Source organism: Phocoena sinus, chromosome 19 (assembly GCF_008692025.1).
Source record: "Phocoena sinus isolate mPhoSin1 chromosome 19, mPhoSin1.pri, whole genome shotgun sequence".
In the NCBI taxonomy this organism is placed as follows: Eukaryota; Metazoa; Chordata; class Mammalia; order Artiodactyla; family Phocoenidae; genus Phocoena; species Phocoena sinus.
Window position 1 is genome coordinate 59,245,250 of NC_045781.1, and position 24,369 is coordinate 59,269,618.

General features: G+C 58.7%; 2 protein-coding genes across 9 annotated transcripts in view; one reads left to right on the forward strand and one right to left on the reverse strand.

Moving 5' to 3' along the window:
* VPS9D1 (VPS9 domain containing 1) lies at positions 1-17,714 on the reverse strand. 8 transcript variants are annotated; one of them, XM_032611935.1, is made up of 17 exons: positions 12,072-12,136; positions 10,717-10,792; positions 9,445-9,586; positions 9,229-9,318; positions 8,614-8,776; positions 7,190-7,301; positions 7,053-7,115; positions 6,621-6,673; positions 6,429-6,517; positions 6,233-6,317; positions 5,293-5,804; positions 4,089-4,218; positions 3,692-3,900; positions 3,336-3,420; positions 1,946-2,050; positions 1,574-1,659; positions 1-413 (listed from the first exon to the last, which is right to left on the reverse strand). In XM_032611935.1, the coding sequence occupies exons 4-17, from the start codon at positions 9,284-9,286 to the stop codon at positions 385-387; spliced, it is 1,779 nt and encodes a 592-aa protein (XP_032467826.1). In that variant the 5' UTR covers positions 9,287-9,318; positions 9,445-9,586; positions 10,717-10,792; positions 12,072-12,136; the 3' UTR covers positions 1-384. The 8 variants fall into 8 exon arrangements, 7 of the variants coding, with proteins under 7 accessions (XP_032467826.1, XP_032467824.1, XP_032467825.1 ...); XM_032611933.1 differs by having other exon boundaries at positions 9,229-9,321; XM_032611934.1 differs by lacking the exons at positions 9,445-9,586; positions 12,072-12,136 and adding an exon at positions 13,419-17,714.
* ZNF276 (zinc finger protein 276) overlaps positions 12,600-24,369 on the forward strand; it is a 16,242-nt gene continuing 4,472 nt past the window's right edge. The window contains 7 exon segments of the mRNA XM_032611936.1: positions 12,600-13,136; positions 13,138-13,204; positions 17,724-18,027; positions 18,283-18,329; positions 18,422-18,868; positions 19,810-19,888; positions 21,084-21,167. Of these exon segments, the coding sequence (XP_032467827.1) occupies positions 12,984-13,136; positions 13,138-13,204; positions 17,724-18,027; positions 18,283-18,329; positions 18,422-18,868; positions 19,810-19,888; positions 21,084-21,167 (1,181 nt within the window). The 5' untranslated portion in view covers positions 12,600-12,983.

Genomic DNA, 24,369 nt, shown 5'->3' on the forward strand with positions numbered 1-24,369 from the left:
GGGCTTAAAATCCTATCCTTGAGACCGCCAAGGCCTGGAGCAGGGGGGTCATCCTCCCCAGGCTTCATGGCTGGCTGGGCCTCGTGTCCAGGACTGGAGGGCTTCCTTTGGAGAGGGCAGGGACTCAAGGACTGAGAGCTTTGAGGGCAGGGTGAGCAGGCGGGTGCCTGCCTGTCGTTCCTGGGGTGCTGGTGGGCAGGGGACCCCTGCCCACAAAGGCTCCCGAAAGAGGCAGCTGCCCCCGGAACTCGGGTTGGCCTTCCCTTGGGGTCACGTCCCCGGCCCCCTCTGGCCTCCGGAGTCAACCTGCTGGGCTCGAAGAGAGCTCTGCCACCGGGAGCTGTGGCCTGGAGAAGGCGTTTCCCCTTCTGTGCCTCACTTTCCTCACGAGGTTCCCGCACAGCCTTGGGACACTGCGTGCACAGAACACACAGTCAGGTCCAGCTGGGCCTTCCCCAGGGACCCACACGCTGCTCCCACACCACTTTCTGCCATGGTGACAGATGCTGCCTGGGGCTGGGGCCGGGCCACCTGCGTGTGTTGCCCACCTGGAGAGCAACATGACTCCTGGGAACCCTTCGGGAGGAGTGGTCCGGGCTCAGATCCTGCCCAGTGATGACCTCTGACCCTGCCAACCTGCTAGGCCCCCCAGAGTGTGTCCAGTGCTAGAAGGAGCAGCCCCACGGATCCCACTCCTGGGCAGAGGTCTGGGAGGCGGGCTGGGCTTGGCGATGGCCCCAGGGGCCTCTGGGACCCTCTGGCTCTGGCTGGTTGGCTGGGAGTGGCTGTGCTGCCCAGTCCTCCGCCCGGCCAGTGGGACGGGGAGCAGGTGAGCCGCGCTGACGGAGACACCAGTGACCTCTTTATTTCCAGCTGGGTCAGTGGTTGCCCAGCGGCCTGTAACAGTCAGGGTGGGCAGGTGGTGGGGCTCCTGGCAGGCGCCAACCCTTGGGTTCACACCGACCCTGAAGTGGCTGAGTGGGGGTGGGGATTCGCCAGGGGTCTCAGGATGTCCGTGCCCATTACCAAGGGTGGGAGTGTGGCTCAGAGCTCCCACACATGGGCGGGTGCCCTGGGGACACCTGGGTCTCCAGGACAGAGTGGTCAGTGACCAATAAACAGCACAGTCTAAACCCACCTGGGCCCCAGGCCTCTTGTGGGGTGACAGGCTCTCTTCTCGACTCAGACAAGAACCTGGCTCAGGGAGCTCCGCGTGTCACGGGGGACGGGAAGGGAGAGAAGCAGACCTGCCCTCGGTCAGGCCCACGGCCCCTCTGTCCTTGGGCGTGCGGGGGCCTGCAGGGTGTCAGCGGACTGAGCTGTTGGAGTGTGCAGGCCCCAGGGGCGCCCAGTTTTCCCTGCACGGGGCCTCTCACAGGTGGGGACAGGAAAGAGAAGGGCCTGGTTCCTGGGAGCTGACTCGGGTCAGCCCCATCCTATCCGGAGCAGAGGGGCCTCCTTGAGCCCTAGGGGCTGATGTCAGGCGGGGGCGAGAGCCCCGCCTCGGCCAGCCCACTGCCCCATGCAGGTGCCTCTGGGCCAGTCCTTGGCCAGCCCGTCCTCTGCTACTTGCCCAGGGCCCGCCGGGGCAGCAGCTCCACGTAGCTCAGGGCGCTCTGCAGCGACGTCAGGCAGTAACCCTCCTCTCCGATCAGGTACCTGCACGGAGGTGGCACAAGCACCTGTCACTGGAGGGGTGCAAGGAGACCCCGACATTCTGGAAGGGGCACCTGCCCTTGCGGGGCAGAACCTGGATGCTGAGGTCCCACGGGCTGTCAGGGCGCTGGGCTGGGGGACGGCCCACTCCCCAGGCAGACGCTGCTCAGGGGATGGCCCCCTGGCTCCTCTGGGCGGTGTGCTGGGTGAGGGGCAGGGAGAGGGGCCGTGGGCCCCGTGCATGGGTGGGAGCACGAGCTCAGCCCCCACGCTGGCCCTAGGCTCCCACCTCTCGTGGATGAACTCCTCCAGGGCTGCACACTCCGACACCAGCTGGGGGAGGCCACTCCTCAGCGCCACAAAGGACAGGATGGGCAGCAGGTCGTCGGCGCCACTGTTGGGGAGACGCAGAGCCGGCCAGGAGGCTCCAGGGACCGGGGGCGCTGCTCAGTCCCCACAGCCCTGAAGCCTCCCAGCTAGGTCCCTGGAGCAGCTTTGGGCTTGCTGGATGCTATCCCCGTGCCTCTCCTGCCCACCGGCCTCAGGGGGCTGGGGGTGGGCTTGGGTCAGCGTGACAAGAGACCAGCCGGGATCGCTGAGGCCACCCTGACGGGGACCCTGTGCCGCAGAGCCCAGGGCTGGACCAGGGAGGCCCCACAATGAAGCTCTCCCGTGAGCTGGCCCGAGCCCTGGGACGGGAGGACAGAGAGCATAGCTCGTGTCCCAGGCAGCCTGCTCACTCCTGGGATCAGGGTCACTCACGTACCACTCCAGGTACCCCAGACCCTCCCCAAGAGGCACCTAAGTGAGGGAGGGAGGCCCTGGGGGATGCTCAAAACCCTGGCGAAGGGCCCACGGGCCAGTACTTTTGGCGAGGAGCACAGAGGCATACTGGTTTGAACCTGATGACCAACCAGGGACTCCTGCCCCCACCTCCCTGGGTGCCACACACCTGCAGGGACACACAGCGACCCCCCCCCACCCGCTCCTTGGATGTCCTGAGGAGAGAGAGAGCGCTAGCGTGGGGTTGCAGCTGGGACTCGGAAATGCTTTCAGTTCTGGGGCCCTTTCACCTGCTGCAACTTTTTCGGAGACCAGATGGTACAATAGTGATGGTGGCCGGTGAGAGCGAGGTGGGTCCCCCGGCCTGACCCCGCAGCCCACCCAGCTGGCTGCAAGGACAGGTGCTTTCAGGGTGACCCCAGTCTCTGGCACAGGGTGAGGGTCGCCAGCCCCAGGTGGGCGCCAGGGCCAGGGCAGGCTGCTGGCTACAGGCTGGTGCAGGTGAGAATAAGGCAGAAACCCAGGTGGGGAAGACCCCTGCCCACCTCAGGAGGCTGGGGCAGGGGCAGTGCAGGAACCCCAGGCTGGGGCTCGGCACAGGGGACGGGCTCTTCCCCAGGACAGGACCGGGGCGGCTTCCCCAAGCATGCACCTGATGGGGGCACACGCCACCGGGTTAGCGAGGGGCCGGACCGCGTCGTCAGCAGGGCTGGAGCCCGGGGTCTTTGGTGGAAATGGGCCGCACTCTCCTCAAGGAGAAGCAGGGCCAGGCGCCGGGCGGGAACCCGAGGCGCCGGGGCCGGGGCCTGGGTGGCAGGGTTCCCGCTCCCCTGGCCTCTGAAGGCAGCCCCTCCCGCCCAGTCCCCACCACAGGCCGCGGCCTCCTGGTGACTCACATGGCGGCGATGCCCGGCTGGGGCGCAGCCTCGCGAGCCCGGGAGTAGTCCTCCGCGCAGGCACAGGTGACCCGCAGGGCCCGCACTGCGTCGCAGAAGCCAGGCTTCGGGTGAGGGGCTGGGGACCTCGTCCCGGTACGGCCCCGGGCGCCGCCCCACCCCCATCGCGTGCAGGTCTGGGCAGAGCCTGGACCACCACCACTCATGTCTCACGGGACACACACCCCCCGGACTGGAGAAGGGCCTGCCGCCGAGGGCTGAAGGCGCAGACTCCAGTCGCCCTCCGGGACGGGACTCGACTCTGTCTCATCTGACTCCCTTCTCCCTTTCCTCCCAACCAAACCGTCCCCCCTCACCAATGCACTCCAGCTTCTTCTGGGGGCAGCTCTCCAGGACCAGCAGCCCCAGCTCCTGGGCGGCAGCACAATACGGGTAGGCGCCGCCCGCTGTGGCCTCGGGGTCCCGGGGGAGGAGCTTGGTGGGGACGCCGACGGCCGCCGGGGGCGCGTTCCCGTACAGCTCCATGCTCCTGCTCAGGGCGGCCTCCCGCAGGCGGTGAACGCTCCTGGGGCAGAGAGGGGCCAGGCTCAGCGGCCCAGGGCCCCGCCCGGGAGGGGACAGGGGCGGGGCTGGGGAAAGCTGGCCACGCCCCGAGCCGTGGGAGGGTGCGCGTGGCACCGCCTGCACACGCGCAACACCTGAGGCGGCGTGGGAGGAAGGCAGCTCAGGGACGCACACGTGGCGGGGCCGTACCTGTACACAGCCAGCAGCAGGGGCCACAGCGGGGAGAAGAAGGGCTCCTCGATGCAGGCCAAGCAGCGGTCTTTGGAGGCGGCCGTGTTCAGGCCTTCAAAAGCCAGGAGGGTCAGCGAGAGCAGCCTGTCTGCCGGGAGCAGAGCCGGTACAGAGGCACTGTGGGGACAGCTGGGACCTCTAGCCCCGCTGGCGGCCCCTGGAGGCCTCTCCCACCCGCAGCCAACCTGGGGTGCCCAGGTAGGGTCCCCACCTGCCTGCCCCTCCCCGCTGCCCCAGAGCCAGGCTTGGGATGGGCAGAGCCACAGGTAGCTTCCCGGCTCAGCAGGAGGGGCTCTGCCTGGCCCTGCCTCCCCCCACTTCTAAACGCTACGGCCCAGGTCGGTGCAGGGAGTCAGGGCCCTCATCCCTAGGGGGTCACAGGGTCATATGCAGCTCCGCCAGGGGCCCAAGGAGACAAGCCTGGAAGGGAGGGCATAGACAGCTTCTTTCTGAAAAGGGTCTGTACCCCAAACTGGGGCACCCAGAGGACCGTCAGAAGCATATCTGAAGACAAGAAATCTGAGGCCCAGGGAGATGAAGGAACCCGCCCCCCACCGGGGAGGAAGGGGTGCTCACCCAGAGTCTCCCAGACAACACAGGCCCCTGACTGCTGGGCCTCTCGCTGGTTCTCAGGAAACCCTCACAGCCTTCCTCCTTGGAAGGGATGTGAAGTCCCCTGCCACCCTGGGCTCCTTATGGAACACACACACGCTTCTCAAAATGGAAAAACCTAAGATGAGCCGCCACCAGGCCGCACAGACCTAGAACCCTGGGTTTGGAAGGTTGGGGGTCGGACCTAATGGGGCAGCTAGGACCACCTGGCAGCCAGAGGCCCTGACAGCAGACCCTCCCCCAAACACAAGACTGAAATGGACCCGGCTGTCCTCCCTATGTGGCCCCGTGAGGAGACAGCCAGGGATGGAGGGAGACCCTGGCCACTGCCAGCCCCAGCTGCTCTCTGGGCAGGGTGTGTGCCTCTCTGCTGAACTGGACACGTGGCCCCAGGGGAGGGCTCTGCAGACCAGGGCCGGCCTGGATGCCACCCACAGGAAGGCTCCACCGGACCGGGCCCATCCCAGGCCTCTGACAAGCTTTCCGAGGATGTGGGCTTCGGACAGCGCAGTTCCCCCACCACCCACCCGGCCTGTGGCGCGGACCTCACCGATGGCGTCGTGTATGTCCTGCACGGTGCCCTTCAGCTGCTCTAGCAACGGCCCCTTCCTCACCCCTGGGGGCTGGGGCTCAGGCTGCCCCCCAGGGCCCCGGCCCCTCCTCTCAGGAGTAGCCAAGAACTGTTCCAGGTCCCCGAAGGAGCTGTCGTTGCCCGGCAGGTCGGATGAAGTGTCCGCCAGGGGTGAGGGAGGCCCCGCGGGGCTGCCATCTGCCCCTCTGTCCGGGTTGCCGGGGTGGGGTGGGGGGATGGGGTGCTGGTGGGAGGCGCCGTCTGTGGGCCTTTGGGCTGGGCTGGGCTCCGGGGGGGAGGGCATGCAGTAGAGGCTCTGAGAGGGCCGGAGCCGCCGGCTTCCAGGAGCCAGCAGCCCGTCGGCGTCGGGGGGCAGGGAACGGCAGCCCAGGGCCGAGGCAGCGCCCCTGCTCACGATGGGGTACAGCGCCCGGTACACGGCGCACTGGAGCTTCTTCAGGAGCTGCGAGATGGGGTGGTCGGGGACGCTGTGAGTAGGGGGAGAGGCAGTGTTGTGAAGGCAGCCCCGGTCGGGCTGGGGCTGCAGTCCCTCGCTGGGGTGACAGCCGGGGGCTGAGAAGGCCCGCCAGCCCTGACGAGGGCCCTCACCCAACCCCCACCCCAACGGCCACGTGGCCCCGCCGTGAGGATTTCAGAGAAGGACGCATGGGACTAGTCCTCGCGGCTAAATGTTGCTGGTAAGGCCTGTCCCGCCCTTCTGAGAAGCCAGGAGGCCCGTGAAAGGCCATCCGCGGACAGCAGACCCCGGGGTCACAGGCGGGGGCCCTCCGAGAGAGCCAGCGTGGCCTGCTGCCCGTGCGGTCACTCCCAGGACTGCCTCGCTCCTCTCTCCTTCTTAATCCCTTTCCCTCCGCCGTCAGCCTGCAGCCGGGGGAGGGGCCGACGGCCGGTACTACTGAGCAGGTGGGAGACCAGGCTGGTCACCAGGGACAGGTCCCCCGGACCTCCTCTTGAGCTTGGCCTTTCCAGCGCTTTGGCCAGTCCTGCAGGACAGGAGACCCTGGGGGAGAGCTCGCGGGAAGCCCCTCCTCCCAAGCCAAGGCCGCGCCCAGGGGCCCAGGCCTCCCTGCGGACTCCCAGCCCCGCGCACTCACGTGGTCCTGCTCGTACTCGAGGATGGCGGCTGTAGAGGGCCCGCTGCTCCCGGTCCTCGGGGCTCAGGGCAACCTGGCTGCAGAACCTCCTGGGAGAAAGGACAGGTCTGAGGGCCTCAGGGCTGGACAGGCGGGCACGGGAGTCCCCACCTGGCCCCCCCAGTAGTCCCGGGACCGAAGGCGGAGGCGCACCTGTTGGCGGCCTCCTGGAGCCGCAGCCGGCGCTCCTCCATCTTCCTCTGCAGCTGGGGCGGCAGAGTCAAGGCCCTTCTGACGCGGCGTGCACGAACCCCCCGGCGTCCCAGCGCCCTGCCGGACACGGGGCCCGTTGGGATGGGTGGGAGGAGGGGCTGGGCCAGAGGACAGGCCCGCTCGGGGAGGGAAGGCAAGTCCTAGTCGACCTGAGGGGTGGAGAGGAGTCTGTGGGTGCTGGGAGGGGCAGGGTGGCCTGTGCAAAGGCCGGGAGGCAAGAGGAAGCGGGGCTGGGCAGGAACCACCCACTGAGGACAAGTGTCTCCGAAACTGGAGGAACTCTGTTTCCACACCTGAACGCTGGCATCTTTACTTCCCTGTCCCCTCCCTCAGCTGAAGCCTCTGCACACTAAGGATGGACGGAAAGGATACTGTCTTCTCCCGGGCTTTAGCGATCACCAGGTTCTCCATCATGTGTCGCTGCAGGGACAGGGTCTAGGACGGGAAGGATGGAGTAAGGCCTACTGCCCCCGCGGCCCTCAGTCCAGACCCTCCTGGACTCCGCTCACCAGGGATGTCTTCTGCACGGCCTGGCTGGGGTCCAGACGGGCCATCCTGGCCTCATAGGCAGCCTTCAGCTTCTGATTCTGCAGGGAGGCCTCCTCCAGGGGTGTCAGCTCCCTGGAATGGTGACAAGCTGCTGTCCAGGCTCCAGGAAGCCCAGGAACGCTCTGGTCACCTGAGGTCCCTTCCTGGCCCTGCCCTGAGACCGGAAGGTGAGGAGGTGGTGATGGGGGCAGGCAGGAATGTAAAGGAGGGAGGAGGTCTGGGGTGGGCGGGAGACACCTGCCTCCTTGAAACATGGCCCTACTGCCTGGATTCCAGACCTTTATGCACACCAGTCACATGTGTTTATTAACAGCATGAAACTCTGTGAAGGCACCACCATGTGAGCCAAACAGCTAGATTAGTTTGCAACCCATGAAAGAGGGGTAGGGGTGGGGGGTGTTTCGCAGCTACTTGGTAACAGCCACCGACAGCCCCTCACCATCAAAACTTATGGTCCCACGTCTTCCTGCTTTCATGGGTGGGAGGAGGTAAGTCGTGGGGACACAAGACTATACTGAGATGGAAGTCTGGTGCCTGGCCCTGCCCAGAACTGCACTTGGAGAGACAGGGTGTAGCTGTGGCTCAAGGCCTGGCAGCAGCAGCAGCAGGAAGAGCCCATCCTCTTGCTTATCCTGCTGGGATTCTGGCATCTGTGTCTCAGTGTCTTTCACCAGTTCTAGAAAATTGCTTCTCATCTCCTCAAGTAACGCTCCTCTCGCATTTTCTTTCTCATCTTTCTTTGGAATTCCAATAACCCCTTAGACCTTCCATGTCTTTTTGTGTGTGTGCGCCATTCAGGGTATCTTTTAACCTTTTATCCAATTCTCTAATTCTGTCTTCAGCTGGGTCTACTCTGCTGTTTTAAACTTGTCCCCTTCTTTTTGTGTGCATGTGTGTATGTTTACAGGAGGATATAATTTGTTGTCGTTTCTGATTAGTGTTTAAAAATAATTTCAGTATTTTTGTTTCTACTTGGTTCTTATTTGACCCCTATTATAAATTCTATTTGACCCCTATTATAAGTCAGATTTTATAGCTTCTTGTTCCCTGCAGGTATTTTCAAACTTGTTTTTTATTTCTCTAAATACAGAAAGCGTGATTGTATTATAATCCGTGTCCCATAACTCTATCTGAAGACTTTACAAGTCTGTTTCTGCTACCTCTCGTTTAGTTTCTTGATTCTTTCTGTGCTTGGTTATCTTTGACTATGTACCACTCATTTTATGAAAGTTGAAGGTGCTTTGCTCCAGAGACAATTTGCATTTGTTTCTGCCAGGCACCAGGTATTTCCATTCTGGGATCCCTTTTGACTAAATCCACCATGGTTAGCTCACTTTGCCTGTAAACCCAGGCTTAGCCCACCTTCTGTTCTGACCCATCTTACTTCTTAGAGCTTTGTGACTCTACAGCCTGAAGCTTCTGGAAGATCTCAGGCGGCAGAAATGGAGAGAGCTTCCCTCCCTCATCTGAGTACACTCGGCGGTGTCGGCTGGTAGGAGAGGGGACGGGGGCAGCCACAGGCATGGCTGGCCTCAGGCATGTTTTCCCTGTAAGACATACGTAGCCAAGGGTCTGCACAGGGGCCTGACATTCCACAAAGGAGATGCAGACTTGGGACTTCCCTGGTGGCTCAGTGGTTAAGAATCCGCCTGCCAATGCAGGGGACACGGGTTTGAGCCCTGGTCCGGGAAGATCCCATGTGCTGTGGAGCAACTAAACCCATGTGCCACAACTACTGAGCCTGCGCTCTAAGGCCCGCGAGCCACAACCACTGAGCCTGTGTGCCTAGAGTCTGTGCTCCGCAACAAAGAGAAGCCACTGCAATGAGAAGTCCGCGCACTGCAACAAAGAGTAGCCCCCACCCACTGCAACTAGAGAAAGCGTGTGCACAGCAATGAAGACCCAACGCGGCCAAAAAATTAATTAATTAAAAAAAAAAAAGGACATGCAGACTTGGGGGGTGGGGATGTCCTAAGAAAGCTTTCTGCCGGACACCCACCAAGTTTGGCAGCTGTCGACTGGGCCCTCTCCAGACACTGCTCAGCCAGCTTCAGCATCTTCGAGGTGTCAGGGGTCACAGTTTCCCCAGCTTCTGGGGAGCAAGCGACAAGAAGGGTGGTCACCATCACCTCTATTACTAGTCAGATTCTTGCTGGGATAGAAACAAAGGAGAGCCCACTTCCTCCTCATCTCTGACCATCTGCCCTGGGTTTACCTCCTGGCCCTGTGTGTGGCTGTCCTGTCCTCTCGCCTGGACCATCAGAGCCTTCTCTGTAACTAACTGGGCCTTTTCTCCTCACTGACGGCTTCACTTTACTCACAGCCCCTCCTCCAGGTGGGCCCTGCAGTCAGCACAGCTGTTTCACAGAAAGAGTTTCAAAACCCATCTCCCGCCCCCTGGCTGTGTCCAAGCTCACCCCTGGTGCAGCTAGAGGACTTCTGTTCCGCACTCCCTCTGGGAATCGCTCCTATCAGCAAACTCACGGTGTAGGAGCTGCCACCTTGACACTCTCCCCTGGACCTCACCAGACCTGATCCACCCCCGCTCCCGTGACGGCCAGACCCTCACCACACCTTCGTTCAGCCACGTTGCTCCCATTGCAGTGGCCCTCACCCACTCAGTCCTGCCCTTCTCTGAGGGCTCCCTGACCTCACAGGTCTCTCCTCTAGGACGACCCCTCGCGGCTGCTCCCACCGTGCCCTCCTCCCAGTGCCCAGAGCTCTGCTGAGCTCCCTAGCTCCCCAGGGTGGAGACTCCCACCTCTCCCTGACTGCTGTCGGGCTGCTGGACACCTCGAGCAGAATGTGCTCCTGACAGAGACCTCAATTCCTCCCTCATGTCTGCTCCTGCCACCTCCCGCACTGCCTCCTGTGCTCCCTGGCCCTCCCCCGCAACTCCGGGCAGCTCACTGTCCGCTCAGAATGTCTGGTGAGGCCCATCTTTAGAGAACATGCCCCAAGCCCTTCACTCCTTCCACCTCCAAGCAGTCCCACCACTGCTGTCCTCACTGTGGGAGCCTCCTGGAGGATCTGCTCCCATGCCGGCCTCTCCCCACAAAGCCTCCACGAGCTTCGCCTCGTGGCAGAACAACCCCAGGCCCATCCCAAGGGCCGGCCGGCCCCAACTGCACCTTCCCCTCTCCAGCCTGCCTACCCTTCTTGTGTCTGGCACCCTCTCGCCTCAGGGCCTTTGCAGCGCCCTCTGCTGGGATGCTGCCCCCAGCCCTCAACCATCGTGCAGCTCACTCGTCCCTGGACTGAGGTTCAGCGTCCAGTCTTTGGTCACGTCCCAGCCCATCTCCATCCCCTCAGTCACGGCAGCCGGCCCTTCCTGCTCCCCGCTGCGCTCATGCTTACTGAGCGCTCAGCCGTCCACCTTCCACTAACGGCCCGGCAGGCAAGACACAGGACACCCCCAGGCCTGGGGCCCTGGGACCCATCAAAGGCTAAGCTGTCCACGGTCTGCCCGGCCTGGGAGGAGCTGTACCTTTGGAAGTCTCCACTTCTTCTAGCAGCACCTGGGAGATGTAGTGGACGCTCCTCAGGTATTCTGTATATGCCTCCTGTGCCCAGGGAAGAGAAATGGCAGCGGTCAGGCCAGTAGAGGCGCATAATTCCATCATGCCTGCTCGGTGCCCTTGTGGAAACACAGCAAGAGTGGTGCCTGCTTATCTGTGAGATACACCTGCAGTGGCCGAGCCGGTTCACTGGTAACTGCTCTGCTGGGGCATGGAGAGTACCCCTCTTCTCTAGACTTGAAGCTGGCATCACTGCCTTTCTCTCCAGTACAGGAAGGAATGGAGGTTCTGTCAGTGGGCCAGGGTAAGGAGCCTTGGCAGGTGCTGCCATTTTCCACTCTATGCAACAAGTTCTCTTCCTGTGTAACTCAGGGGCCATTCACTCAGTGGCTTTAGAAAAATATTTCTTGGAAGGTGAATCAGGGAGTGTGTTGTAAATCTCAGAATGCCTTTCTGACTCGGATTCTGGGAGATCCTTTCCCGAACCCCAGGGTAAGTATTCCCTGGGCACGCAGCAGTCTGACACTAGAATGTCAGTATTTTCAAGAGGGTGACCCTGCCGCCCTGTTCAGGGCTCCCTGATAGAGCTCAGGGCGTTTGGAACCATAGCATGGTGCTTTGCTTTTTGTTTGTTTTGCTGCATCCCAGTTCTCAAATTACCCACGTTTAAGTCTACACCTCAGATAAGGATAAAATGGGTTCCGGGAAGGATTTCTGACTTGTGGGGGCATTTGCTGGCCCTAGGATCCCGACTTGGGGAAGGCAGCGGATGGAAGACCGGAATGCCTTTCGGAGGCACCCGCGGCCTCCTCCCCTCCTTGGGCGGCCCGGTGTGACTCAGCCGGCTTTTCCAGGCGGTCGCCACCCTTAGGATTAACACTCGTTCTTGGAGACAAGCCACACCCCTCCCCCGCCGGCATTTCCTTCCAAACAAGCGTTGAAGGCGACTGGAAAGCCGCAGCTAACCTCTTATGGATACCGTCCCCTTCGGAAATCTGACTAAAGCTACAGGGCCCGCCCCCAAACTATACAAACACACGGGATTGTCTGCCAGATACACTTTGGAGGGCTGCTTCACGGACCCTCCTGAGTCCCCTTCACAAATGAAAACACCTCTTCTCATATTCCCGACTTAATGAACAGACGGGAAAACTGAGGGCTGGAACCCACGGGAGCTGTCCAAGGTCACGGCCGAAGCCCGAGCCCGCGCCCCGGAGCCTTCGGAGAGGCCTGAAGGCGCCCACGCCGCAGCCCCGCCCTCGCCCACGCCCACCGGGCTGCCGCGGGTCGGCTACCGCCCCCGCCTCGCCCCCGCCCGCCTCACCCGGGGCCGGTTGCCGGTGTCCAGCTCGATGGCCCCGTTGGCCAGCTTCATGGCGCACTGAAGCGGTTTCACCGCGCCGTCCCCGACCGCAGCGGCCATGGCGCCGGCGGGGTAGGCCGTGGCGGCCGAGGGGCGGGGCGGGCGGCCCGGATACCGGAACGCGGCGTGCGCGGGCGCGGGTGCCGCCCGAGCCCCGGACCGCCGGAAAAGGCGGTACCGACGTGAGGCCACTTCCGGCAGCCCTGCCTCCCGACGCGCGGCGCGCTCCGCTCCTGGAGCCGAAGGGGCGGAGGTGGGGGGGACGGAACTCTCAAATAACCTCCTCCCGCAGTTGCCACGACAGTGTAAGTGCAACTACCGATGCCATCACTCCTTGTCGGTGACAGGGCAACCGCGTACGCCCCCGCCCCTTGCCCTCGTCGTGCAGTGCTGCCCTGCCCTCCTCAGTCCGCTCCTCCCCTCATCGCCCCGCCCCTCCTCGCTACGCTTCTCCCATCCCCTCCTCCCTTTCCTCGCCACTCCCCTCCCGCTGTCAATCCGTCCAATCCCTGTTTCCTCACCCTCCTCGCCCCCATCACTCGCCCCGCCTCTCCCTCATCGCCCCGCCCCGCTGCCAGTGAGTCCAGCGGAGCCGAACGGCGGAGTCGAACTGAACGAGCGAGCACAGTCCAACCTAGCGGACGAGAGACTCCGGGCAGAGCAACACCTAGCTCTGCCTCTTGGCCCGGCTAACCGAGCGGGGCCGAGCGGGGCCGAGCGGGGCCGAGAGAGGAGGAACGGGGCGGAGCGCCGGGCCGAGCAGGGCCGGGCGGGGCCGGGCGGGGCCGGGCGGAGCCGAGCGGAGCCGAGCGGGGCCGAACGGAATCGGACGGGGCGGAGCTCCGGGGCCGAGCTCAAGCCGCCGCCACAGCGATGAAGCGGGACCGGCTCGGGCGCTTCCTGTCGCCGGGGGTGTCCCGGCAGCGCGGGAGCTCCGGTGGCTGGCAGCTGTGGCTGGCGGCCGGTGCCCGGGGCCGCCCGTCCCGCAGCGGTCCCGACGTGGCCGAGGCGGCGGCTCTGGTGGCTGCGCGGCTGGTGCTGGGGCCCGACGCGGGCCTGCGCGGACGCGGGCGAGGACGGCGCCGACGATGCAGGTGGGTCCTGCCGTCCGGGCTCGAGGGGCGGCGGGCGGGGGGCCCCTCGTGACAGACCCGAGTGCCCCCGCGACCCCCCCCCCGGCTCCCGGTGACTACCCAGCCCCCCATGAACACCCGTCCTCTCCGCGACCACCCGGCCCCCGGGGAGCACCGGCCCGCCGTGACTCCCCGGCCCCCCGAACCACCCGCTCGCCCCCGCCCCCGCGACAACCTGGCCCAGGGTGCCTTGGCTCCTCAGAAAGCGGACTAGGCCTCCCCGCCTGGAGGGGGTGAGGCGGTTCTCCGCGGCGGACGCCGCAGGCTGCGCTGGGTGATGTTTCGCAAGACAGCTGTCCCTTCGGCGCCAGACTCTGAGCTCACTGAGTAATTAGCGCTCAAGTCCTGCCGTCTGTCGGGACAGGCCTGGGTTTCAGTCGTGGTTTTGCCCTGTGCTCTTCGGATAATGGCTTCATCTGGTCTGGGCCTCAGCTTCCATCTTCGTTAAAACAGAACTAAGAGGGTTTTAAGAGGTTAAGTGTAGGAGTGCCGGGGCCCCCCTCCTGGCAGGCGGTATGGGGCGTTAATATGCGCTTTGGCCTTCGTGTATGCCTTTGCCCCCTCGAGAAGGACTTCACGCTCTCTCAGTGTAGTCCTACCCCCGGTGGCAGAGTGGGAGGTGGCATCATCTACACTTGCAGACCCGGAGACCCCCGGAGAAGCTAGAGCATGGACGTGCTCTTTCAGTTCTGGTCGCAGGAGGGTGATGTGAAGAGGAATGAAGTTTCCAGCTTAGTTTATGAAGTTCCATAGCTGTGGAGGCATTTATTTATTTACGTCAAACTTTCTTTTTTATTATCATTTTTATTGGGGGGGTATTTTTTGAGGTATAATTGGCACATAACATGATGTTGGTTTCAGGTGTACTAGGTAACAACCATCACCACTTTGTACTTAGAAGTTGTTTTCCCTTCTAAGTTCTCTAAGATGAGAAACTTTTAGGATCTGCTTTTAAGATCTCAGCAATTTTCAAATATACAACGCAGTATTATGCTGAAGTATCTGTAGTTACCGTACTGTGTAGCACATGCCAGGACTTATAACTGGAAGTCGGTACCTTTCTGACCACTTCATGCCTGTTCACTCACCACCCCACTCCCCTTCTCTGGCAACCACTAATCTGTTTTCTGTAACTATTAGTTCAGGATTTTTTCTTTCTTTAGATTCCACGTATTAGTAAGATCACATGGTATTCATCTTTCTCCATCTGACTTACTTGGTGTAATGCCATTAAGGTCCATCCATGTTGTTGGAAATGGCAGAATTTTCTCACCTTTTCGTGGCTGAGTAAATATTCCATTGTGTATATGTACCACAGTTGCTTTAAAACATTTACCCATTGGTGGACACTTTGGTTGTTCCCAGACCTTGGCAGTTATAAATAATGCTGCATGTGAGTATAGGGGTGCATATATCTTTTCAAGTTAGTGTTTTCATTTCCTTAGGATAAACACCCAGAACTGGAATTGCTGGACCGTGTAGTAGTTCTGTTTTTAATTTTTTGAGGAACCTCTATACTGTTTCCATAGTGGCTGCACCAATTTACATTCCGATCAGCAGTGCGCAAGGGTTCACTTTTCTCCACTACCCTCGCCGACACTTGTTATTACTTGACTTTTTTGGTGACAGCCATTCTGACAGGTGGGAGTGATATCTCATTGTGGTTTTAATTTGCATTTCTCTGATGACTAGTGATGTTGCGCACCTTTCCGTGCACCTGTTGGTTATCTGTGGCCTTCTTGGGAAGAGGTCTCTTCAGATCCTCTGCTCATTTTTAAAATCAGATTATTTGTGCTCTTATTATAGTGGTTGTATGAGTTCTTTACATATTTTGATTATTAACCCCTTATCAGATACATGATTGGCAAACTTTTTTTCCTATTCGGTAGGTTGCCTTTTCATTCTGTTGGTGGTTTCCTTTGCTGTGCAGAAGCTTTTTAGTTTGACATAGGCCCATTTGTTTATTTTTGCTTTTGTTGCCTTTGCTTTTGGTGTCAATCCAAAAAGTCATCTCCAAGACCCATGTCAAGGAGCTTACCTTTATGTTTTCTTCTATGAAGGAGTTTTATGCTTTCAGGTCTTTGAAATCTGTAATACATTTGAGTTTATCTTGAGAAAGGTATAAGGTGGTGGTCTAGTTTCATTCTTTTGCATATGGCTGTCCAGTTTTCCCAACACCATTTTTTTTAATTTTATTTTTTATACAGCAGGTTCTTATTAGTTATCCATTTTATACATATTAGTGTATATATGTCAATCCCAATCTCCCAGTCCCAGCACCATTTATTGAAGAGACTGTCCTTTCCCCATTGTATGTTCTTGGCTCATTTGTTGTAAACTAATTGGCTCTGTACACATGAATTTATTTCTGGGCTGTCTGTTCTGTTTTATTAGCTTACATGTGTATTTTTATGTAACACTGTACTGTTTTGATTACTCTAGCTTTGTAGTATACTTTGAAGTCATGCCTCCGTGATCATGCCTCTATATAGTTTGAAATGTTGCCTCCAGCTTTGTTCTTGTTTCTCAGGATTGCTTTGGCTATTCATGGTTTTTTTTTTTGGGGGGGTTCCGTATAAATTTAAGATTGTTGTATTTTTGTGAAAAATACCAGTGGGATTTTGAATAGGGGTTGCTTTAAATTAGTAGATGGCTTTGGGGAGTGTAAACATTTTAGCAATATTAATTCTTCCAACCCACGAGCATGGACTGTCTTTATTTGTGTTTTCAGTTTCTTTCTTCAGTGTCTTATAGTTGTCAGTGTACAGGTCTTTCACCTCCTTGGTTAAATTTATTCCTAAGGATTTTATTCTTTTTGACACAATTATAAATCTGGTTGTTTTCTTAATTTTTAATAGTTTGTGAGTATTTAGAAGTCAGCCGATTTTTGTATACTGATTTTATATTCTGCAACTTCACTGACTTTGTTTATTCTAACAGTTTTCTTGGTGGGGTCTTACAGAGTTTTCTATATATAATATCATGTGCAAATAGAGGTTGTTTTAGTTCTTTCTTTATGATTTGTGTGGTTTTTATTTTTCTTGTCTAATTGTTCTGGCCAGGACTTCCAATACCATGTTGAATAAAAATGGTGAGAGTGGGCAATCCTTGCTTTGTTCCTGGTCTTAGAGGAAAGCTTTTAGCTCTTCACCATTGAGTGTGATGTTAGCTCTGGGCTTGGCATATATTGGCTTTTATTATGTTGTGGTATTTTCTGTCTGTACACAATTTATTGAGGTTTTTATTGTGAATGGATGTTGAATTTTGTGAAACATTTCTTCTGCATTTATTGAGATGATTGTATGATTTTTATTTTTTACTTTGTTAATGTGTGTCAACGTGGATTGGTTGGGGAGGTTGAGCCAGCCTTGCATCCCTGGAATAAATCCCAAACTGATCATTGTGCATGGTCTTTTATTTACTTATTTATTTATTTATTTTACTTACATATTTTTTGGTTGCATCGGGTCTTGGTTGTGGCACACGGGCTCTTTCGTTGCGACGCGCGGGCTTCTCTCTAGTTGTGGCATGCAGGCTCCAGAGTGCGTGGATTCTGTAGTTGTGGCGCGTGGGCTTCAGAGCATGTGGGCTCTGTAGTTGTGGCGCCGGGCTCAGTAGTTGTGGTAAGCGGGCTTAGTTGCCCCGTGGCATGTGGGATCTTAGTTCCCCAACCAGGGATCGAACCCGTGTGCCCTGCATTGGAAGGTGGATTCTTAACCACTGGACCAGCAGGGAAGTCTCCACGATCTTTTTTTTTTTTTTTTTTTCCACGATCTTTTAAATTAATTGTTGAATTCAGTTTGCTGTTGTTTTGTTGAAGATTTTTACATCTACGTTCATTAGGTATATTGGCCTGTAATTTTCTTTTCTTGTTGTGTCCTTGTCTGGTTTTAGTATCAGAGTAATACGGGCCTTGTTGGGCTTCCCTGGTGGCACAGCGGTTAAGAATCTGCCTGCCAAAGCAGGGGACACAGGTTTGAGCCCTGGTCCGGGAAGATCCCACAAGCTGCAGAGCAACTCAGCCCTTGTGCCACAACTACTGAGCCTGTGCTCTAGAGCCTGCAAGCCACAACTACTAAGGCCACGTGTCACAATTTCCGAAGCCCGTGTGCCTAGAGCCCGCACACCGCAACGGAGAGCCGCCCCCGGCTCGCTGCAACTAGAGAAAGCCGCGCACAGCAACAAAGACCCAACAGAGCAAAAAAAAAAAAAAAAAAAGTCTTGTTTTGGAGGCATTTAGAATTCTTTGAAAGGTTTTCTAGCCCGGAAGGCCCTCCACTGGCCATTCTCCCCAAAGGCTGTGTATTCGCCTGGGAGACTGGACCCAGAGGCCTGCCTTTGGCCCAGACCTGCGCCTGTGTTTAAGGGGCATGTCTGGGTAGGCCCTGCTCCAGGAGCTGGGAGGCTGGCGGAGTGTGGGCCTCGCCTCCCCTGGGAGCTATCTTGCATGCCTGACTTCATGTTTCCTGTGCTTGCCCAGGAACGGCCCGGGCCCTGGCCATGGGGCACTGTCGCCTCTGTCACGGGAAGTTCTCCTCCCGGAGTCTCCGCAGCATCTCTGGCAGGGCGCCTGGGGAGAGCTCAGAAAGACCGGCCCCTGGGGACCGTGTTTTTGTCCGGGACTTCCAGCGCCTCCTGGGGGTGGCCGTCCACCAGGACCCGGCTCTGTCCCAGTTTGTCTGCAAGAACTGCCACACCCAGTTCTACCAGTGCCACGGCCTCCTCACGTCTTTCCTGCAGAGAGTCAACGCCCCCCCCACGGGCCGCCGGAAGCCTTGTGCAAAGTAGGCGCCCTCCCTCGTTCGCTAGGGGCGTGCAGGAGACCCCACAAGCGGGCTGCGTGGGCACAGGGCGGCCCGGGTGGGAGCCTCCTCACGGGGAGCCCATCATGGCGGGTGAGGGAGACGTTCGTGAGCACCAGTGCGACGGGTGTGTGGGCAGGGGGGCCCGGTGGGCGGCCTCGGAGGAGAGGGCTCAGACTGCACGCGGAGCGGCCGGGCCCACTCCTGCTCTCAGTGGGCGGCGCTGCTCCTTTGCAGGTTCGGTGTGCAGCCTCGGACGGGGGCGGAGGAGGGAGCGTGTGTGGGTGAGTGCACCCCCAGGGCGGGGCGTGGGGTGGGCGGGGTGGGAGGTGCGCGTGCTCACCGGCCATGGGCTGGCGTCTCTGCCTCTCCTCAGTGGACCTGATCGCTTCGAGCCCCCAGGGCCTGCGTGGCTTGGTGGGGTGGGTGCACGGACACGCGGCCAGCTGCGGGGCCCTGCCCAGCCTCCAGAGGACCCTGTCCTCCGAGTACTGTGGCATCGTCCGGGCCGTGTGGGGCTGTGACCGAGGGCACGACTACACCATGGACGCCGACTCCAGCTGCGGGGCCCTCTTGCTGGACGGCACCTTGGGCGTCAGGCGGACGTGGGACAAGGATTTGGCCCCAGGGCTCCCCCGGCATCGGGGGTCCAGCCCCAGCGGGGCTGCCCCTCAGAGCTCCCAGGGCAGAGCGACCGCCGCCGGGGCCGAGACCGAGACGCTGCCCAGCACGGACACAGCCCGGCCTCCTTCAGATGGCGACCCGGTGGGGCCTGGGCCGGGCCCCCCGCCTCAGCCAAGCCTCCCCCAAAGCGGGGCCCCAGGTAGGAGGCGCCTCTGGGCTGTCTGACCAGGATTCCTAGTCCTGGGCCAGGCAGAGCCCTCGACAGGAAGCGTGTGTTGGGGCGGTGGCTGCAGTGTCGTGCGTGGAGGGGCCAGGGTAATGCCGGGGGCCGCCTCACGGCCATCTGACAGCAGAGAGGCCGAGGACCCTGTTCCAGCGCTTTCTGTGACGGCACACTCGTCTGCCCTCCAGGCTTCCTCTAAGCCTGCATGGGCCCAGGGCACAGAGGGTGGAAGAGGACGGGGGCCTCATGGGGCCCGATGGCGGTTGGTGTCTGAGGCTGTCCTGAGCCAGCTGCAGGTCTCTCCCTGGGCCTCAACCAGCGCCCAGTGGGACCAGTGTGGACAGGCTGCTCTGGGCGGCCCCTTCTTCGGGGCCCGATCCCACGGCACTGTGGGTTGGGCGCAGCTGTTCGCAGACGTCGTGTTCGGAGGGCCAGGCTGGCTTCCGGCCGCGTCCCTCGGCCTCCATGTGGGCGCCTGTTGCCGTGTGGGCACCAGGCTGCCCCGTGTGCTGACCCTCAGCCACCGGACGGCTCAGAGTGAGGGCGACGCTGGTGTTGGAGGGGAGAGACTTGTGCTGCACAGTTCTTAGAATTGCTTGCGTTTCTAAACTGTGTGCCTGCAGTACTTGGATAACAGTGATTTTTTTAAATGTCCCAAAACATCCACAAAGTACAAGGCATCCCATCCCAAAGCGGCTGGATCCGAACCCCTGGGGAGGGGCTGGGCTTGCTGGTGTTGCTACTGTTGGCTGGACATGGGGGTGGCCCGGTGCTGGGGCCACCCCCATGTGCGGGATGGGTTGGGAGGTGAGTGACTTGGAGGCAGGGGGACCCCAGGCTCCCCATCGTCCTTGCGGGGAGCGCCCCTGGCTGTCTGGGGGTGATGGGTGACTGGAGTCTTGTTCTTTGTTTCTCAGGGCAGTTGGGTGAGAAGCAGGTTCCATCTCCAACCTCGGATGATCGGGTAAAAGACGAGTTCAGTGACCTTTCTGAGGGGTGAGAGAAGAGTGGGTTTACATAGCCTAAAATTCCTCCTTGGAAACCAAACTCCGCCATCCCAGGGGCCGGCAGCCTGGGTCTCGGCCGGCCTCCCCGCTTTCTCTGTTGGGAGGAGGGGAGCGGCGGGGGGTGCTTCTAGGCTTCCGTTCCTGATTGGGGGCTCCTGGGTCCCCGGGGCACCGCAGACCTGATGGAGCTGCAGGGGGCCTGGCCAGGGTGGTATGGAAGTTACTCTGCTCAGATGGTCCTCTGGCTTGGTCCTTTGCTGCTGCCGCTTGTCTCGCCCTCCAAGGCCTGAGTTTTGAGCCAACCCCAGACATTGCTAGAACAGAAACCAGCCTCTGGCCCTCTATCATGATGTGTTGGTGATGTGGGGGTGGAGGCTCCCTACAGGAGAACAAACCTTCCTGGAAGGGGCACCTGTTTGCTCCTGGGGCCACCCCCCGGGCTCCAAGACCAAACCTTTCGGGATGGAGGCCGCACGCCAGCCAGCCTTCCCACCCTGCCCTGCGAGCTCTGGCTGGACTGCAGATGCACTTTTGTCCAAACAAGTAGAAGGACAGCGTGACTTTGGTGCCAGTGACGGATGACCCAGGTGCTGGAGGAACCCCACCGTGTGTGCCACAAACTCCCCCGGGGTCAGGAGGCCGTGGCTGTTCCGTAGCCACCAGCCAGCCTTGGGCCTTTCTCTGTGGGGAGTGTGACAGCTGGGCTCTGTCCGCTGCCCAGCAGAGCCTGTGTAGTGACTCACACTTCAGGGTAAAGGTTACAGACGTACAGATGTTTTTTTGGCCTTTGTGACCTTTGAGATGACTGACAGCTGACCTCTCATCTGGGCAGGTGCTCACAGTTATGGGGGTGAGGTGACATTCTAAAAGCCCACTTCCTGAGAAGCCCGCCTCTTGTGAGGGTCTTCTCCCCCTGCCTCGGGCCCCGGTAGAGAGGCTCTTTGGGAGATCGGGGTCCTGGTGGCATGATGAGAAGTGTGGCTTACACGGGATCGTCAGCTTGTGACCCTGGCTGGCGTGCCCTTGCTGTTAGGAGATGGGATTGGAGACTTGGGAATTTTAGGCCTTTTGAGGAGAGCTAAGACGTGCAGTGTGGGGATCCACAGGGTGCCTTTAGACAGGAAGTTTCACTGGCTCCGTCACCGGCCCCAGAGCTTTGCTAAAGGTTCTCTCTTCTCTCCTAGAGACTTCCTGAGTGAAGACGAAAATGATAAGAAGCAGAATACCCAGTCCTCAGACGAGTCCTTTGAGCCCTACCCAGAAAAGAAGTAAGGGGGACAGTGGTGCTGTAAGCTCGCGGGATGTGGGAGGTGTCCAGTGGGTGACCTGGAGACGTGCGTCTGTCCTGGGGGGCAGCGGGGACTGGACGGAAGCTCGCCGACCCCGTCTGCCTCGCTCAGCACGTGCTTTCTGCTTCTCTGATGGCCTGACCTCCCAAGCTCGGCACAGTGTGGCTTCTGGGTGACCCGGGAGGACCTGCCCAGTTCAGCGCAGGGACCTGGCCTGGCGTCACCCTGGGGGGCAGCAGCCAGCTGTGCGAGGAGCCCTGGGGATGTGACCCCGCCACCCACCCGCGTCTGCTGTCGGCCCCACTTTCCCGGCTCATCATCTGCTCTCAGGTCCGCCTCTGGCTCTGATTGCCACGCCACTTCCTCGCTGAGGCAGCCTGCCCCCTGCACGGCTTTGTGTCCTCTCTCCATTAGAACATGGGGTCATGGCAGAGAAGGCCGATTTTCACTTGTGTCACCCTGTGCCCAGGAACACCCCAAACACCTCCAGTTAGTAGATGCCCAGCCTGGGCCTCTGATGTGGAACAAAATCTCAGGAGCACCACACCATCAGCCGGGAAAGCACAAAACAAAACAGAGAAGCAAAAGCATGGCTTCCTTTTCTGCTTTAAGCTCCCGTGTGGGCGGTGTGGGTAGAGAGACAGGAGAGGAGGCGGCTCAGGAGATCCCAGTCAGCGTGTGGGGCTGGCTGAGTCACGAGCCCTCGAGCAGGCCTGAGTGGACACACGCTGCCTGGGGCCAAGGGGGGGCGTCAGGCGGGCTAGGTTGGGGAGACCACATCTGCTTCCATGGTGCCGCCCGGGGCTGCGGCAGGAGCCCCCGCTCCCCACCCTGAACTCCACGAACCCACCTCTTACGTCCTGCTGCCCAGCAGGCCTGGGGCCACTGGTGTGGGGACGGGGACACCTGCCGTGTCCCTGGGTTTCCAGGAGGCCCCTGGGAGGGCACACAGACACATGCTGTAGGACAGGACACACAAGGTATGTGTTCAGAGGCCTGTGGGAGGTGGGACTGGGCAGCAGTGGGCTGGCGGAAGCTCTGGGCTCAGCCCTGACGGCCACTTGGTGCCTCAGGTGCCATGATGTGAGTGCCGGCTGACGTCCTAGGATGGGGCCTCTGAGCAGCCGTGCCTGTCGGGGTCCGCAGCCAGGTGGCAGGGGCCAGGGCTCCAGCAGGAAGCGGGAGAGGAGGAGCCTGAGCGGCGATGGGAAGGAAGGGCGCCGGCAGCCCCGAGTTGGGCGCTGTGAGCACAGTCCTCCTGCGTCCGCAGGGACCTCAACACCTTGTCCTTCAAGGACTCACCTGAGACACCTGTGGGCTCGCTGAAGCCTCCTGCTCTCAAGAAACCTGTAATCCTCTGCAAGCACTGGTTACGGTTCAGCTCTGACTGGGTGCCCAAGCCACACAGCAGAGGAGGAGGGTGGAGGCCAGGACCGTGGCCAGGCTGGAAGAGCAGTTATTAGACAAAGGGAGAAGCAGCCTGTACAGTTGTTGAGAAGGTTCTTGTTAATGCACTGTTTAAAGAGGAGGACAGCTGTTTATGTTTTTAATTTATTTATTTATTTTTGCTGTGTTGGGTCTTCGTTTCTGTGCGAGGGCTTTCTCTAGTTGTGGCAAGTGGGGACCACTCTTTGTCGCGGTGCGCGGGCCTCTCTCACTATCGCGGCCTCTCCCGCTGCGGAGTGCAGGCTCGGTAGTTGTGGCTTACGGGCCCAGCCGCTCCGTGGCACGCGGGATCCTCCCGGACCAGGGCTTGAACCCGTGTCCCCTGCATTAGCAGGCAGACTCTCAACCACTGCGCCTCCAGGGAAGCCCTGTTTATGTTTTCAATTGTGGTAAAATATACGTAAGAACATTTACTGTTTCCCCGTTTTTAAAAGTGTACAACTCGGTGGCATTGAAGTGCTTTCACAGTGTTGTGCGACTGTCACCACTATTTCCAGACTTTTACTATCCCAAGTAGAAACTCTGTCCCCATGAAGCGACGACCTCCCCTCTCCTCCCCACAGGCCCTGGCAACTCCTAATCTAGGTATCCATTCTGGGGACTTCATACAAGTGCAATAACATGTTATGTGTCCTTTTGCTACGGGCTTCTTCCACTTAGAATAATGTTTTTGAAATTCATCCAGGTTGTGATGTGTCAGTTTGATTCCTTTCTATGACTTGAGTAATATTCTATTGTAAAGGGACTTCCCTGGCAGTCTCGTGGTTAAGACTGCACTCTTCCACTGCAGTGGGCATGGGTTTGATCCCTGGTCGGGGAACTAAGATCCTGCATGTGGCACGGTGTGGTCAAAAAAAAAAAAAAATTCTATCATATGGATGGACCACGTTTTGTTGATCCATTCATCTGTCAGTTTTGGTTGTTTATACTTTTTTTGGCTATTGTGAATCGTGGTATAAAGGCTGTTGTAACAAGTATCTGTGTGAGACCCTGTTTTCAATTCTTTGGGTCATATGGTACTTTGAACTTTTTGGGGAACTGCCATACAGTTTTCTACAGCAGCTGCACATTCTACATTTCCTACTAACAGTGTACAGGGGTTCTGATTTCTACACATCCTCACCAATATCTGTTATTTTCTGGGTGTGTGTGTGTGTTTTAATAGTCATCCTAATGGGTGTGAAGTGGTACCTCGTCATTTTGATTGGCATTTCCTTAGTGATGAGTGATGTAGAGCATCTTTTCACGTGCTTGTATCTTCTTTGGAGAAATGTCTATTCAAGTCCTTTGCCCACTTTTTAATTGAGTTGTTTGCTTTTTTGCCATTGAGTTGTATATATTCTCCCTTTTTTCACTCTCTTCATAGTGCCCTTTGGTGCACAAAAAATTATTTTGAAGTCCAGTTTACCTGTTTTTACTTTTGTTGGCTGTGCTTTTGGTGTCATATTTAAGAGAAACCATTCCCAAATCTAAGGTCCTAGAGGATTTACCCCTAAGAATTTTAGTTTTAGATCTTTGATCCATTTGAGTTAATTTCTACGTAGGGTGTGAGGTAGGGATCCAGCTCCATTCTTTTGTATGTGGATATTTGGTTGTCCCAGCACCTTTTGTTGAAAAGACTGTCCTTTCCCCCGTGAGTGGTCTTGGCACCTTTGTCAAATCAGTTGATTGTACTTGTAAGGGTTTATTTCTGGTCGCTCAATTATTCAGTTGGTCTGTATGTCTGTCTTTTTGC